Source organism: Zingiber officinale, chromosome 8A (assembly GCF_018446385.1).
Source record: "Zingiber officinale cultivar Zhangliang chromosome 8A, Zo_v1.1, whole genome shotgun sequence".
Classification (NCBI taxonomy): domain Eukaryota; kingdom Viridiplantae; phylum Streptophyta; class Magnoliopsida; order Zingiberales; family Zingiberaceae; genus Zingiber; species Zingiber officinale.
The window spans coordinates 38,267,620-38,284,761 of NC_056000.1; the positions used below are offsets into that span (position 1 = coordinate 38,267,620).

A 17,142-nucleotide genomic window follows, 5' to 3' on the forward strand; every position below is an offset into this window, starting at 1 on the left:
ACTGTTCGTTAGCTAAGTAATTCCAAAACGAGCCGAGCTCGAACCTTGTGATAAAAGTTCGATTCGAGCTCGATCTTAGTACTATTTGGCTCGGTTCGGCTCGTTTATATCCCTAATTCTATTAGGCTAAATTCAAATGAATAGCAAAGTTTATCTCGTGCATAGGATTTAGTTGACTCAATAGTCGATTATGAACCCGTAATTGCTAAGTTTCGGGCGAAAATCACTATTTATGTCCTCATTTGAGTTTCCAAATATATTTTTACTATTTTTAATAATTTTTATTTTTATGATATTTAGAGTATTTTTTGGTATGTCTTACATTTATGAGTTAGGATTAGTCTAATTAAATATCTTGTTTTGGTAAATTCTTTTTGTTATGATTTTTATTAAGATTTTTACTTTTTTTGGCCAAAACTTTTTCCTTTTTTACAAGATGAGAATTGAGGTTTATATATTAGGTTCCTTTCTTTATTTAGGTCTTAGGGTCTAAAGTTTATATAAATAATCTATTTAGCTGTTTGAGGATTCATACTCGACATTGAATAAACTTTTTTTTGGTAAACGATGGATTTCTCCTTGTTTTCTCAGAAATGAAGTTTCATTTCTGGCTTTCTTCTCAAATCTCCTTTCTCGTTAACTTACAAGATAATTGCTATCATATCAACATTAATTTTTTATTTTGCTCAAGTTATACCTTGTAAGACCTCACAAATCTTTGTGATCAAGCTCAACCACAAACTATGACCAATTGTAATAAAAGATGATTAGGTTCACCTAAGACGTTTCTTATAGTCCATCTCTAAATTATAAGAAAAATGATAAATTATAAAGTTAACTTATAACTGACCATCAAATAGACAGAGAATCACAAACTATTATCCAGAATATACATTCCTTAGTCAAAAGGCCAATCAAGCTTAAATAAGTCGGAAACATGAATCTATATGTTTAAATTTCACATAATCTCTGTCTTAGGTCACTATTTTTAGGTCGTAGTTGTAAGTTGCTCAAGAGTTTATCTCCTATCAAGTGGCAAAAGGCGATTTGCTCGCCCCCAAAACCCCCGCCAACTTGTCCCTAAGATAATACGGCGGAGGTAAATTACGGATGACTACTAGCCATTAGTGCAGGTGGCAAAGCATGGGGGAAGGCATGCTCTGACATGCCGAGTTTTGACCCCAAGACCTCATGTGGCAACACTTCATGTCTTAACCACCGCACCACCCATAGGGAACCGAGTTTATCTCCTATCAAGCTTGGTCTTTCAAATGCATCAAGTTCTCATCTCATTTCATGTTTCATCCTTCATTAGGTTATTTGCGTAGTTCACCTCTTGCGATCGCCATCAAATTGTCAAATCAACTCCCATAGAAATCCCATACCATCCTTTGTCGATCTCTAATGAACCTCTAAGCTATTGAGCTAAAGAAACTTTGTTGTGGACATCCATGTTATCACCCAGACATTCACAGTTTGATCACCAGCTATGACATATTTATAGGAATTTTTCCTCCAAATGGGGCTCGCAATCAATGGATGTTGGGCTTCTGGGCTGCCCGCCACACACACTTCCCAATTTATCCTGATAGCTGGTGGAACAATTCTATGAGACCGGGCCGGTCACCCCATGCAAGGCTAGTCAATAAAACTAACTAGGTTTATCATTTTTTTCAAAGAAACTTAGTTGTGCCAAGTCAACAACCACAGTTTGACTTCATCAAGTGATAAGCTCTGTGAGCTTCATGTGCATTAGATCATCTCCGGAATTATGGCGTCACGGTTGGACATCTAGATTATCGATCCCTAGTTATAGCGTATTTGTAGAAATTTTTTTACAAATGGATTGTGCAATCAAAGGATGCTGGACTTTTAGACTGCCCGCCGCGTGTGCTTTCCGATTTATCTTGATAGCTGATGGAAAAATTATGTACGATCAAATTGATTATCCTAGAATTAGTCAATTAGATTAACTACATTTGATCATTTCATTTCATGTGCATCCTATCATGTCATTGCAAACTTCATGCATACATTGGTAATACAATAATCAAATTATATGTACCATAATAGATCCCCTTCTACTATTCATAGCTATTACCTTACCACAAAGAAGAGATGGACCCAATACTTTATTTATGCAACAAGGAAGAGTAAAATGTAGTTGTGAATGTGCGAGTTTTATACAAGATATTATGGGATATTTTAGTGTCGAAAAGGCAATAAAGCCAGCCAAGCTGATGAAGTATGACCAATCCATTTGGCTCAACCGACGCATCCAAGAGGGTTTAAGCAAAACAGCTCGCCCAATGATGCTGTCAAATCATGTACAAACACTATCAATAACAAACATACATCCAAAGGCAAGGAACAGGGTACTTCTATGCCCATTTCAATGTGTTACGTATCGTTCAAGTACGGTTTGAGCTCGTAAAGCAATACAATTACATACATTTTTTTGTATAATAACTTTACCTCAATCTAGACAAACAGAAGATGGGGAAAACCTACCAAATTCTAATGATGGAAGACAAAGAAACAAATGTCTTCCCAGTTAAGGCCATATGACTACAGGACATTGTTTAACGATTGTGATTCTTGAGAGTTGCTGCCAGGGCTTTTTCCCGACTGAAATGATTTCTGGCTAACGATCCGGATGATGCGACTTGTTAAATTCTGAGTTACTTTACCACCATTCACGGGCTTGGTACTCCCAAACTTCTTCTCAAGATCTTCATAAAGTAATTTGACAAGGCCGTCAAAGCGTCGTCTGACTGTTGGATACCTTGAGAGAGACTGGGTGATACCACACAACCTAGCACGACAACATAAGGTAAGTCCAAACAGGAAAGCAGCACAAAAGCACCCGCATTATTTTCAACAAAGAACTGATACCTCCGAGCAAATGCATGTATCTCAGCCTGTCTTCGTTGCTCCAAAGGCGGCAATTGATCATGAATGTTATTCAGTCTCTTGGAATCACCTAGCAGCAAAACCAACCTGGATAAATACTGTTCTTCTGCTTCTGAGAAATTTTGAGCTTTAATCTGATCTTTCAAGACTATCACAGGATCGAAGAACCAATCAAAGATTGCATCTTTGGGTCGATTCTCTGTGGTTATCTCAGTGTTATCACCTGTAAAAGAGCAACCATCTAAGTAGCCAAATACAGAGATTCGGTAATAACATTCTTTGTTTGTCGAGGACTAAAGTGATACAATATGCTTCCTTACTTAAGATTAAACCATCGGAGTCTCTTTTTGCAGAAGCTAGAAGTGCCTGAAGAATGGAGTATGCCGGCAAGCCAATGCTTACAATTCTGCTTCCTCCACCTTTACCGGATCTAGATTCTTTAATGTCTTCAGGTGCAATTACTCCTTCGCCAATCAAAGACTCACCATAGTGCTTACATTCTGAGAACATTCGATCGAGTAACTAAAGAAAAAGACATCAAGTTTCAACCACTTTTTTCTAACAATTGGAGTAAATATGAAGGTAAAATAACAGATTGAACATATTTCAAAACTGTGTAGCTTGAGACAATCCATCCTATCACTACCCATCCCTTAATTTATCTATATTCTATAATAATTACAAGTCACCTGGAGCATGTAAAAAGGATTGGCTATCTCTACAAAATGTTAACCTTCGAAAGATGGTAACAGGTCTATGTCAAGACAAATTTAGGAAAGAACATATGGCCAGCCATGCTGCAAGTCTACAATTAAAGTCCTCAAGTGAATAACATCGATACAACAATTTTTAGAACTCAGAATAGTTTTCAAGGAGGAAGTTGCAATGTAAAACCAGTACTCTAACTTCCAGGCAATACTTATAAGGTTAATCTAACTCTATGAACTGCAGCTAATCATTTTTATCGTCAAGCAGACCTCTCAAAAAATGTTAGCTAACATCTGGAGATGTGTTACCTTCAAAGGCTTCAATTCAGGCAAGATACCCTTGAATGAAGTGGCACGTAACGAAGGGTTCTTTTCATCTTGATTCTTCCGTGCCAAAGAGGAATGTCTACTTAGAGACTTTGATCGTTGTGAAATGTTCTTCCGATACTGGTACCTAAAAAAATTGAAATACGAAAGAAGTTTCACTTCTGGAGTGACGCTTCACTTGAGGAAGAAAAAGAGTGTACTAACCTGGGAAAGCAAGACCCTTCAGGCATGTCAAGTATGTCGTTACTATATTCATCAAACAAAGACAAGGAGGAGATAATATAAAATAGCCCCATCTTGGCTGATTTCTCCTGAGGCATCCAACAAAAGTTCATGGAACACAAGTACTATGTGAGTCACATGTTTTATACTCAACAAAGAAAAAAAAATGAAAACTTAAATCAGTTGTTATCTGATTAGTGATGTTTACATCACAATACTAAATATGTACTTGCTACTTGCTATAGTCATACAATTTATGGACTTGTTGCAAATTATACTGAACAATTAAACTCTTATACCTGATATGTGATAACAGCTGCATATGCACCTAGAAAGAAACTTGATAGTATGGAAGCAATGATAGCTCCTGCAACTGCCATTGGCCATAGAAGAATAGCAAGGCCAGCAAATGGCACACATGCAGTCTCCAAAAATGGGCCCTCTCGGCCAATAAGATCTTGAAATAAACGTTTCCATCCTTTAAAAAGCATGTAGGGGCTCTTGTAAATGGCAATTAATGTGATTGTTGGCATATCGACCATTACTCCAAGAAAACCAATCACCCAGGAACCAGGAACATACCACAGTCTGGCATGATACAAATTCTCATTTAACCAATAAACTAGATTCTAAAAACTGCAAGAAATGATTCACCCTTCGTTGCTAAGACTTGAAAAAATTACCATTTTCCTTTGAAAAATGAAAAATTAGATGTGTTATCCGTACTAAATTTGACTTCAACTGATATGCAATATTAGTGAGGGAAATATCCAAAACACATTTCAAAAAGCGCAAGTTACCATATCATAATCTATTTCTCCAGTTACCAAAGAAACAAATTACCAAGGCAAAAAAATGGATATGCCTAAAAGGGATTTTTTTTTTTTTTTTATTCTGAATGAAAAAGTTGTATAAACTAGATTGTTTTTTCAGACTTTTACAAAGATTAATCTTACAATGTGATGTTGAGGTGGTTTGTATTTAGTCCACAAAATAGTTCTACATCAAGAAGATGTCAAAGGTCCCAAATATTGAGGCTAAGCTACATGAACCTTATCTCTGATGGTGATAATATCTCATTATTAAAACATAGTCATAAGTTATAGCTAATGAAAAATACCCTATCAGTGTTTTGATTTATTTTTCATGTAATGATGTAACAGCAATTAAAGTGCCTATGTACTATATTTTCCGTACATTAGCTACATAGATGTTACTTAGGGATGAGCAAAAAGGACCATACATCCAAGCTGAACTGAAAAACCAACTGAGCTAACGTGAAGGCCTGAAGGATTTTTCAGGTTTCTAGAAAATATTTTGATATTGGATCCAAGTAGGGTTTGTGAGTTTTTATATAAAACTCCAAAAAAATCCAACTCAACTATTATTTTAAATACAATATAATTGAATTATATAACAAATAAATAATTAATGATTATAGAATTTAAATGTTATATATTGCCAAATCATATCAACATATATGTGTAAGTTATAAATTAACTAAGCTATACTAGTAGTGTCAAAATGAGCCTACCGAGAAGCTTACCTAATCTATTTTTTTTTTTTGAATTTTCAAGGTTTTGAATACTCAATATTTTTATATTGGGTCTTTGGTAGGATTTTTGAGTTTTTACATAGAATCCAAAAAAAATCCACCTCAAATTGCTATTTTAAATACAATACAATTAAATTATATAACATATAAATAATTAATAGTTATAAAATTTATATGCTATCAAATAATATCAACATATATGTGTAAGTTATAAAAATAACTAGGCCATACTAGTGGCATCAAAGTAGGCCTGTTGGAGGGGCATGGCCCAAGGTTAATGAATCCATTTCCGTGTGATGTCACTAACCTATACCTACCATGGGATCAAACCCACTAATTCATTTAACATTAAAAAATAATTAAAAATTAAAAATATTTTTAAAAACAAAAACTCAGATATTTTTTTCCAGAAAATAGGGGAATTAAGGTGAAAAAAAGACAATTAGATAAAAATCTCTAAAATTTTATTTATTAAATTATTTATTTATTTATTTATTTTGCATCATTACGTGTTTATAATATTAAAACTTCACTTCAGCACAATTCAATCAAATTATACAATTTAAATATAACATCTCATGTATATGTATATAAATCTTAAGTTTGGAAAAAGAAATATTTATGTTTGTGATCCAAAGCCGACCTTTTAGCCTTCCATGTAGGCTATCTACATTCCTTCCTTTGAAAGGATCAAGATCAACATAATTTTACCTTATACTTACCATATCAAAGCAGTGAGAATGAGGCAGAGGTGGGTCATGCTAGGCTTGGTCCTGTTGTATCAAAGTGCCTTTAATATGTGAATTTTTAATAAGATGAATTTTACCTAGGTTAGATATGGGACATTATAATAATTAATCACTTACCATAGTTTTTAAAGGAGTTCACCTAGCTGCGCCTAGGTGCAAGGTGCAGCCAAGCAAGCCTTTTGTGAGAGGCTTGAAAGAAACGCGCTTAAGCGCACGCCTTGTGAGAGGCGACATGCGCACTTGAGGCTCGATTTGTCTATGAGATGTAGATATGCAAATTAGGCCCATGCCTTTAATTGCCCTTTTAATTAATTTCGTAGCATGCATGCGACACTTATTTTTATGTGTGACACTGTCGATTTTATTTCTTTGAATGAGATAGTTGATAGCAATGGATAGTTGATGGAGGGATTGAATGATAACATTGATGAAGAAAAAGATTTAGTATTTGATGATGACAATTTGACTTGGAGTGAAGTTGAACGAGCTTCTAAAGTTCATGAAGATGTTAGATCTCGAACTTCATCTTCTTTAAAAGAAGGGCAACTACATCAAAAGGTACTAAGAGAAGATCTTTTACAAGTCAACTTATTGATGAAGAGGAAGAAATCAATCTTGAGGAAACAGATGAAGAATCAGATTGCGATGATGAAATGATATGATTGAGGAAAATGATGAAGATTTTGATGATTTATATATTTGAATTTTTTCTCTTTAATTTGAATTATGCGTATAACATATTTATTTGCTAGTGCATTTTATATTTACATTATTATTTAATATTTTATGGACTATAATTTTATTACTAAAATATTTTGGCAAAAATTCCCTATATATATTTGAACTGTATACCCAGAGCACCTTACTTTGATAAGGAATGCACCTCACGTTAAGTCGTGCGTCTCAGCCCTGACACCCATGTGCTTTTGGGCACCTCACACCTTAAATAACTATGCTTCCATAGCATTAATACAAGCTATGATATCTATGTTATTAAATAAATCACTTATTGAGCATAACGCTTGAAATATCAAATGTGAAATTAGGTTGTATACAATGGAAAATTGATTTGTACAATAATAATTTTTTAACATGTTACATGTATTTTTAGTATACAACCAATAACTATTTGCTAATCAAGTCACAGGAAATCTTTCAATCATAATGATTTACATTTTTAATTGGTCCTTAAATGGTACACATCTGCTTTAAGCATAAGGTAAGTTAGTACATAAATAGCTATTTCTATATTTAACATTTATATTTGCATAATATTTTGTAAAATCATATATCCTAAAAGTGATGACTAGATAAACTTAATTGCATTGTTAATTTGTGCAACATTTTCATAAAAATACTCTAAACACATCCTTATATAGAGGTTCAAGATGTATTAAACTCGGATGTGAAAAATCATACTATCTCTCATGATTAAAACAAATTTTCTTTTAAACTAGTTAATGCAAAACCATTATTTGACGCATTATCAAAACTTATCTAAATTTTTTTCAATTAGACTATAAAAACTAACAACATAAAAATAGCATGAGCGTTGGGTGCTTGACCTCCCCATGCAAAGGGTCGTTGCGTTATGGCAAAATGCGCCCTATGATTTATGTGTCTGTATCTTGCCATGGGGCTGGCGATATTGCGCCGGTTGGGGTCAAAGATATCACCTTTTCGCTCCAATAAAAATAGCATGAGCAGTGTGAGAAAATTTAAAAACTTTAAAATTGATAATTCATTTTTAAACAAACCAATGATTGTTTATCCAAAATGCAATGCAACATATAAATGATTGTGCATTATGACTACATACTAATCTAAACATTACAAGTTAACGACATTCTATATTATGTAGAAGTATTAAATTGTTGTTGTGTCTCAAGAATAGGGGTGAGCAAAAGTTCGATTAAACCGAACAAACCGACTGAATTTAAAAATTCAAATTGGTTTTTTCGAAATATCATTTTAAAAAAAAATCGGTTAATTCGGTTCAGTTCGGTTTTAAAATTTCTTAGTTAAACAAGACCAAATAAACTGAATTTTTGGACCGAAACAAATATTTTGATACTAATTTTTAGATCGAAACTGAATTTTTGTTAAATCGAACCAATTTTTTAGACCCTAATTAGAAAAATCTAGTTAATTCGGTTAGTTTAGTTTTCGACCGAATTAACTGATATTTTATCGATTCAGTTTGTTCGCTTTTTATTAAAAATTTGGTGGGTTGGGTTAGTTAAAAAAAAATCGATCCGGTTTTAGCTGAATACTCACCCCTACTCAAGAAATATTTTTATTACATCGAAACGCATTGTGTTTCTTGATACTTATCTATTACAATATTGGAGATAAGTTCTCATAGAATATTCAAAGTCATTCAAGTTGGCCAATAAAAATGGTGACTTGAAATTCATAAGTTTTTGTGAGACCTTTCTCACTTCATCATTTGAATAAATAAAGTTTGCAAGCTCACCACTAACAAAGGATAGTGATTAATGAAAAACAACTATCCTTCCATAGTGTGATTTTTTCTGGTGAGTTAGATGACCAATTCCACTAGAATATTTGCAAGTAAGGATCTTCTTACAACTCTTGATGACCAATTCCACTAGAATATTTGCAAGGATCTTCTTACAACTCTTGCTGTTTCTTCACCATCTTTAGAGACGATGGTAAAATAAAATGGTCCTAGATCTAACTGTCATTAACAACTACAACAGATATTAGCTGAAAATGCTCTCCTTCTAATCCCCTCTATAAGAATTACCTAGTTTGACCCATTTAATTAAATAGTTTTGCCATGTCAGATTGGTGATATGACCCATGTCATAAATAGGTTGTGTGACATGACTAGTTTGGAAAACAAATGTTGAGAAGTGAGAAGAAAATTTGAGAAATATAGCGTATGAATAAATGTTCATACCAATATCATATTTCAATAGGTCAAATTGAATGATGTTTAAATAAGTCATAATGGGTCTTGTTTAAAGGGGTACAAACTGGTCATCTTTAAATAGGTCAATGTGGGTCTAGTCATCAAACTTAAAATGATTAGTTTTGTAGGTCACAAATGAGTTGACCCATTTATGATATGACCTATTTAACTCAAACCCAAACCTATAAATTAGGGGTTGGGTTGGATTGTGTAAACTAGTAGCATCACTTTTGTATCCCTAGCTAAATTAGATGACAATTTCTGTGTCATTTCACTATAACAATGTCAATGGTTATCATGCTTCAGCTAGTCTTGTCAACAATTGTGCTGCAGGAAATTCTTATTCGGAGAATGCCAGAGTAAAAGAACTTGAAGGTTAAAGGCACAATGGCCAGACTAAAAAAACTTGAAGGTTAAAGGCACGAAGGCACAAGTTGCTCAAAATTAAATCTAATAGGGAGAGATACTGCACTTTGTTCCCATAACTCTATATATACAAAACAAGAAGGCATAACAGAAACCTATGTTCAATAAGTAATCAAGGGATTTTTCAGTGACTGGTGATTACTTTAAGATCTCTGTCTCTAAAACCAACAAAGCTCCGTTTTCAGATGGTCTGATGGCTCTCCCTCCCAAAGTTTTTTCAATGTGTATCATATTTTGAAACGTTGCTATAAGATTGAATTAGATTAAATTGTTTTTCTTAAATGAATTAGTTTAAACTGAAATATAGATCAGTGTATCTAAAACCAACTATCTTTAAATTTCATGAAATCTATTTTTCACACCCATTGCATGTGAGCACCATTTCTAAATTCTTTGATGATTTATGACAAAACCAGCAGCGAAACCTTAATTTTCATAATTGCATAATCCTATCAGGTGGAATAACAGCACATCCTATTTCTTGAACCACATTTTATGCCTCATGTAAATCACTAGAAAACAGCTTTTCTTGGCACAACTACAGGAATAAAGAATCCACGATAGCTTACCTGATCTCATAAGGTCCTTCATTTGGAGGATCACGTTGGTGAAGATCATCCATGATTGAGAAATATGAATAAAAACAAACATCTCTGAAATCTCTGACCACGGTAAAGCTTCGTTCAATTGTGCTCCAAGTTCCATCCTACATGTATTTAAGGGCCATGAAATTTAAAGAAATGTGAAAAATCTACCATTGAGAGGGACATTCTGTAGCTAAAATAATTTGATATACCATGAAGCAATGAAGGAAATTGTTTGCCTTCCCTTCTCCAACAGCATCAAAAGTAGCCACAACAGGAGCTAGAAAACCATAACCTACTCCTATAAGGATGCTTCCTAATATACCAACTAGAGGCCAGAGAACTAATATAATAGATGCACCAAGTGCAAGAATAAACTTCAGAACAGGCCCGAGCTGTTTGGATCTGCCTTTCACAAACTAACTAGTTGATGAATATGCCATAAAAGAAATAGTAAATTTAACGAAGGATGAAAGGATATTAACTCATTTACCTTATCATGCAGTAGTATGTCCAAACTACATGTGCTGGCCAGAGACCCAAGATGATTGCAGAATTTCCCAATGTCATGATAAGACATACAAATGGACAAAGTATAATACCTAAAAGAAGTTTTTAAGAGAGAATAACTCAATCATATATGCATATTTTAAACTACTTCCCAATTTCCCATCACTGAATTATTGAACGAGAAGCAAGACAAGTCCATTCTTCAATAAAATATGTAAAGAAGCATCCTTGAAACACAATTGCTGTCAAATAATTGACAATGGCTACAAGATGATTGTGGATGCTCAAAAGCACTTTAATCATTTTGTGGATGCTACATGATTAGGAATAATTAATGAAGGTTAATTTCAAGTTGCAATAAGTACCCCAAAAGAAAAAATATAGCTTCAGAAAACATTAGATCTAGTAATGTGCAATCATCTCTTTCCATCCAACATAAACCTATTCCTAAACATCGAAGTGGTTGAGCCAATCCTTCTTTAGACTGGAAAATTTTCTCCTTAGTCTTTTTCAAACTATTAATAAAACATGCCAGTAATTAAGTTCCGACATAATCTTCTTGAACTGTAGGTCTCATGATAATAAAAAATAGAAAATCCCAATATAATTGTGTTCTTTGTAAAGAAATATAGTAAGATAATATGTAGACGAGATGCCGCAAGCAATAATTATGGAAGACCTGTACGATCTTGAACCCACCTAAGATCACCTAAGACTTGTACAATGACACAAAAAAAAGTAATCATTACATAAATTGTCTCCCTGTCAGAGTTCTCTAAAGCTTATCGGGATTCTTTCAACACAGTAAAACATCTGACAATGTTCTTGCTATGTATAGTAAGAGTTCAGTACCTGATGGATACACAGTTGAATTAGAATCAACAAATTGGTGCCACTAATGAGCAACATATATGAGGAGGCTCTCTTATTTCCAATCAATACATCAGGAGCCTACTAATTCCTAAGAAGGCAAACTCTTCTTATATTATTGATTATTGTCCTATTGCATTATGAAATTATATAAGCTTCTTTTTTTTTTCCCAAAGACATTCGCTGTAGAATTAATCAGGAACAATCTGCATTTATTCAAGGACACAAAGTACATGATAACATTTTGACAGTCAATGATTTTCTAGCTATACAGGTGTTAGGCAAGGAGATCCTATCTTCTAATTTATTCATTACAAATCAGAGGCTGTCTCTCCTTAAAAATGTTTGGCTCACAAGAAAATCACTGCACTATTTAAGGCATTCAAATAACTCCTATATTGTTTGCATATGATATCATAAAAGAGGGATTCTAGTAAGTTTTGTTATTCATTTACTTGCGATTTTTGTATTTGTGGAGAATCACAAATCAGACAATTAACTACCATAAGTTTGAAGTGCTTCCACAGAAAATTCTGAGCTGAAACTAACCATCGGATTTCCAAAATAAAAGGGTGTGAAGGGAAGTGGGCAATGCAATATTTAGGTTCATATTTTCTCAATTTATATACCTACCAGTTCCTATCTCTCAAGGTGACAAAGTTATCACCAGTCCTGTCCTTGATGCATCTTGATCATATTTCTGGATGGATACATGATGATCATCAACAAGTGAGGCTTCTTAGTTGGAATACTATAAAAATTCCAAGAAAGATATTGGTGATCGGGCTTAAGAAATCTGTAGAGATATTAAATTAATACAATTATTGATCTAATGTGTTTAGTCCCACATTAATATTAATATGTTTAGGGATTTACTATAGGTCAATGTATACCCAGGCAATAGTTATATCATTAATGTAAGAAATACAATATTTCCTCTCTCCAAATATGTATGGCACCGTCTTTCTATAGTTAGGATTTTACAAAGAGGTGTTCCCCTTATTGAGAAACTGCCACTACCGCTATGGACAGTGGCTTTCCTTTTGCTTTGTTCTCCCCTCATCCTCTTCTCTTCCTAATGAAGCCAATTCCCAGCCCTTGATTTCTTCACAAGCAAGAACCTTCTTCAATCGCTTGTCAAGAATGAATTCTCCACTCACTTGACCACATCCTCCACACAACCAAGATGATTTCTCATCTATGCCGAGTACCTCTAGCGAATCACGAGTGAGCCTCCTTCACTATGAGAACATTCCATCAGATGCTCCTCTTCTAGTGTGACATCTCACGAAGCCCTTCAGGCCTTCAATCTCAGCCAGTGAACATCTCTTTCCGTGTGAAAACCTCCCTCAAAGTGGCTCATCTTTAGTGTCCTCCATGTGTCATGACTCCTTTGCATAGCCATCTCTCTCTATGTGATCTCTTTGTACTTGATCTCCTTCATGTGACTCTATGAGTGAATTGATCTAGCAGCAACCATCAAGCCCTTCTACTCTTGGCTCCTACCCAGTCTCTTTCATTAAGGCTTCTCCTCTTCAAGCATAGCAACACACTCAATCCTCATCTTTGGATCTCCTTGACTCCTAAGCTCCACCTATTGAAGATACTTTTATCGTGCTTCCATCAAGAGAAGAGGCCAACAATGACCTACATGAACAAAGTGTCTCTCTTTCCATACTATAAGCAAGCATTGTTTCAAATACAACAACCAAATTCTCTTCTCCTTCTATAGTCAAAACTTGCAAAACAATGTCAAAATGCTAGTGATATCCTCCTCTCCATTTGAGAGACTGAGTTTTTTTTTAGCTCACTAAGTAGGAACAAGAGACCTAGTAGATTGAAGAGCAATAACTCTTCCTTCGAAGACGAGAAACTAATGTTGCAACCAAGACGAGAGAAGAATCATCATTATCAGCCTCTATTTGTGATCCAATACTCTACCAATGATTGCACCTCACAATGCAAGCACCACAACTTCTACCTTTGGTGACAGTCCAATAACCTGCCAATGACCACACATCACACATGCAAGCACCTCAAGCGCCATCCTTTGAATTTGATCTTTCTACTATTCTTTCACAGGGATTCATGTTTTCTGAGTAGCCGTATTTCTTTTATTCTTGGTAGTTTTTTGTTTCATTAGTTCTATTGGGGGTCTGGCCTCCTCGAACAATAAGGATAATTCTTTGATTTGCTGCAAGTACATATTTCCCTGATTTGTAATTCATCATGTTTTTGAGTAATGCTTTGCAACTCATTCTCCCTGTTCCACAACATTCCTTGTGCTGCAAAGTATCAACCTTTGCTTCTCCCACCAGGCTACCACTTTATAAGCTATAGTTGCAGTGGATTTAGTTAGTGTAAGTTTGTTTAACATCTCTATTCCATCTGACTTTCGGTTGATTCAGTAAATTAACCACCCTTGCCATCTCAACCTTGAAAATTTTCTAAGATTAAGCTCCTTTGTTTTCATTCCATGCTTGAATTTCTATTTTCCGTTTCAAATCTTCTGACAGTTCTCTACTGGCATTAAGCTTGTCAATCACTTTATTCCTCTCCAACAACAGTTTCTCAATGTCTGAAGCAGAAGAAACATTGTAATTGTTGAGTGTTCATGACCTTTCTTCTTCCATTTTTGTTGGCTAGGTCAACTGTCTTTCCTGAGCTTACTGTTTCATCACTATTCACTACTACTCCTGGAATTGAAGTTCTTGCACATTGTTATATGCTTTTCCATGGTCGGCTACACACTTGTTATTTTCAGATTCATGAGAGATGTTTTGTTGTAGACTTTACAACTTTACTATTTTGCACATTGTGTTATTATTGTTACTCTGTGTGTGTGATAATCATCTTTACCTGATAATGATGCTGCCTGAGATTTGAATCTCTATCTATTACCTATTCAGACTGTAAGTACAGTTGGCCATCCGCAGATATATGCTACCACTAACTAGATTGATCTCTTTGACTCAGTCCACACTAGAGTGCGATGTTGATACTGGAGCATTTGGCAGCTAAGAAGTGACATAGTTTTCAACTCCAACCCTCCAGATCTGAAGAATTGGATGTCTCCAGATCTGAAGAGCCACACTGGTTTCATGTAGCAGTAAGAAATTGGTATCCCCCTAGTATTCAGAATTCAACAAAACTTCTACTACATGATTATGCTTATACCCTTGAAGACTTCATTCCTTTCCCGAAAAAGAGAGAAAGAGAGAAAGAGAGAAAGAGGAAAGAATTTAAGCTCCACAAACCTACAAAGGCAACCCGCAAAACACCGCAAGAGCTACGAAAACTCTAGAGCGAACAAGGAGCAAGAGAACCTACGAGGAAGAAAGAACTGACCTTTAACAGTCCCCAGAATCAACAAGGCAAGAAAGAAGGGCAAGAAGCGGAGGAAACTCCAAAGACACGACCAAAACCCCTTCAGCGGCTCCATCCCCGCGACCCCCAAAGCAGCGCCGGCCCGCGGCCTGGCAAGGCGAAAAAGGACAACTTTTTAGCAGCAACGACAGAAGGGACCGGCCATGGATTCCCGGAAGTGTCCCAGCGACGAGCGGCGGCTCTCCATTAACCGCCAGCCCGAGGCCAATCCACAGCGTGAGGGGAGATCCATTCCATCTGGTGCTCAATTCTTTAACTTTAATTCGCGAAAGCACTCAACTTTAATTGCAGAGGGAAGCAATCTATTGGATATGAAAAATTATCAGATCAAAAAGATTAAAAAAAGAAGTGTTTGTTTTGGTTAAAAAATATGGAACACAAGAAAAATATCAACCAGTGAGAGATTGAAATGTGGTAGGACTTGTGCAGAGCCACTTGGGGCCGGTGCAAACGAATTCGAACCGAATAATATAAAAGTATTCATATTTGAGTTTGACTAGGATATATGTATTCAATTCGAATTATTCGAGTATATTTAAATTATAATTTAAAATGATTTAAATTTGATTCAAAATTTTAAAATTATAATTTAAATATATTTAAATTAAATTTGTGTGAAAATAATTATAATTCTATTCCAGTTCAATTGACTTATGAACAATCAAATAAAATATTATAGATTTAAATTCGATTCAAACAAATTATCGAACCGGATCAAATTCGATTCAAATTTAATAATTTTAAATCAAATATTTTTGAGCTGTCAAAATTAGTGAACCTGATAGAATATTTTGGTTGTATAAAATTACTAAAAGGTTTAGAATTTTTAGAAACTTTGAAAATTAATTTGGCAATTAACAGTTTTAGATTGACATATTATAATAATAATAATAATAATAATGTGAAATTAATTAAACTTTAGTGGTGTTGTCATTGGGCCCATACTATGGTTTTGACGATTATGATAAACTACACAGATAATATAAAATATAATTATATATTTGAAGACATAAAATTAACTAAACCTAGGACGGTAAATGAGTCAACCCAAGTCAAATTTTAAAATATTCAAATTTATTTAATAAGATAATTTAGATAAGTTAAGTCATGTCTAAAATCAATCAAAGTCATCGTTGAAATGATTATTATTCAAACTTGATTTTTTTATTTTATTTGAATTTATTATCAATGCAAGTGTGTTTGATTGTTTAAAATTTTTATATTTTAAAATGTTTTAATTGGTCAATATTACAATCATGTTTATTTACAAGTTTAATAAGATATACGTTGATAAACATGGTTCATAAGTTTTCATGATTATTGTTTATAAATATTGTTCATAAGTCTTTCGTAATAAACATTAGCGAGTTAATCACATGTCAAACTTATTTATTTAGTTTAATAGATTATTCAAAGTTATTCATTCAATGGAACGAACATAAGTTATTTTTGAATTTTGTGTTTAATATTGCTACTTTTAACACTAAACCATCGTACTACTAAAAGCTTGTATCTGATTAATTGCTCGATACAAGCCTAATCTTCTATAGAAAAGATCATTAAAAGAGCGGCAATTTACCAAAACACGTACTACGGTTAATGTATTTATCAAAAAACATATCACAGTTTTGTATTTACCAAAAGGCGGAGTTTACCAAAATCAATCCCCAGATTACCCCTCTGGCTAACCTGGCAACCGCCTTTTTCAAACACATTTTTCCAAGCATCCAAGCCGAAAGTAGAATAGAAAAATAATTTGTGGTTCGGATACACGTCTTCTCACCGTCTCTCTCCTTTCGTCCCTCTGTGTGGTGTTATAAACTTTGAAAGAAAAAAAAATATGAACCCTGCGCTTGCCATTACTGCTCGTGGTGGTTGGCGATTGCAATAGACCAGTTAGGTTTATGACATAATTGCGTAAGAGTTGCTAGAGGAGACCAAGGACAAATTAAGT

General features: G+C 34.3%; 1 protein-coding gene across 1 annotated transcript; it reads right to left on the reverse strand.

Annotated features, from left to right (window-relative positions):
* Positions 1 to 2,356: 2,356 nt before the first annotated feature.
* On the reverse strand, positions 2,357 to 15,644 carry LOC122008545 (uncharacterized membrane protein At3g27390-like). Its single transcript, XM_042564307.1, has 11 exons — positions 15,583 to 15,644; positions 15,150 to 15,490; positions 10,915 to 11,023; positions 10,634 to 10,826; positions 10,407 to 10,543; positions 4,469 to 4,757; positions 4,152 to 4,258; positions 3,930 to 4,074; positions 3,234 to 3,435; positions 2,896 to 3,136; positions 2,357 to 2,815 (listed from the first exon to the last, which is right to left on the reverse strand). The coding sequence occupies exons 2-11, from the start codon at positions 15,241 to 15,243 to the stop codon at positions 2,569 to 2,571; spliced, it is 1,764 nt and encodes a 587-aa protein (XP_042420241.1). The 5' UTR covers positions 15,244 to 15,490; positions 15,583 to 15,644; the 3' UTR covers positions 2,357 to 2,568.
* Positions 15,645 to 17,142: the final 1,498 nt, after the last annotated feature.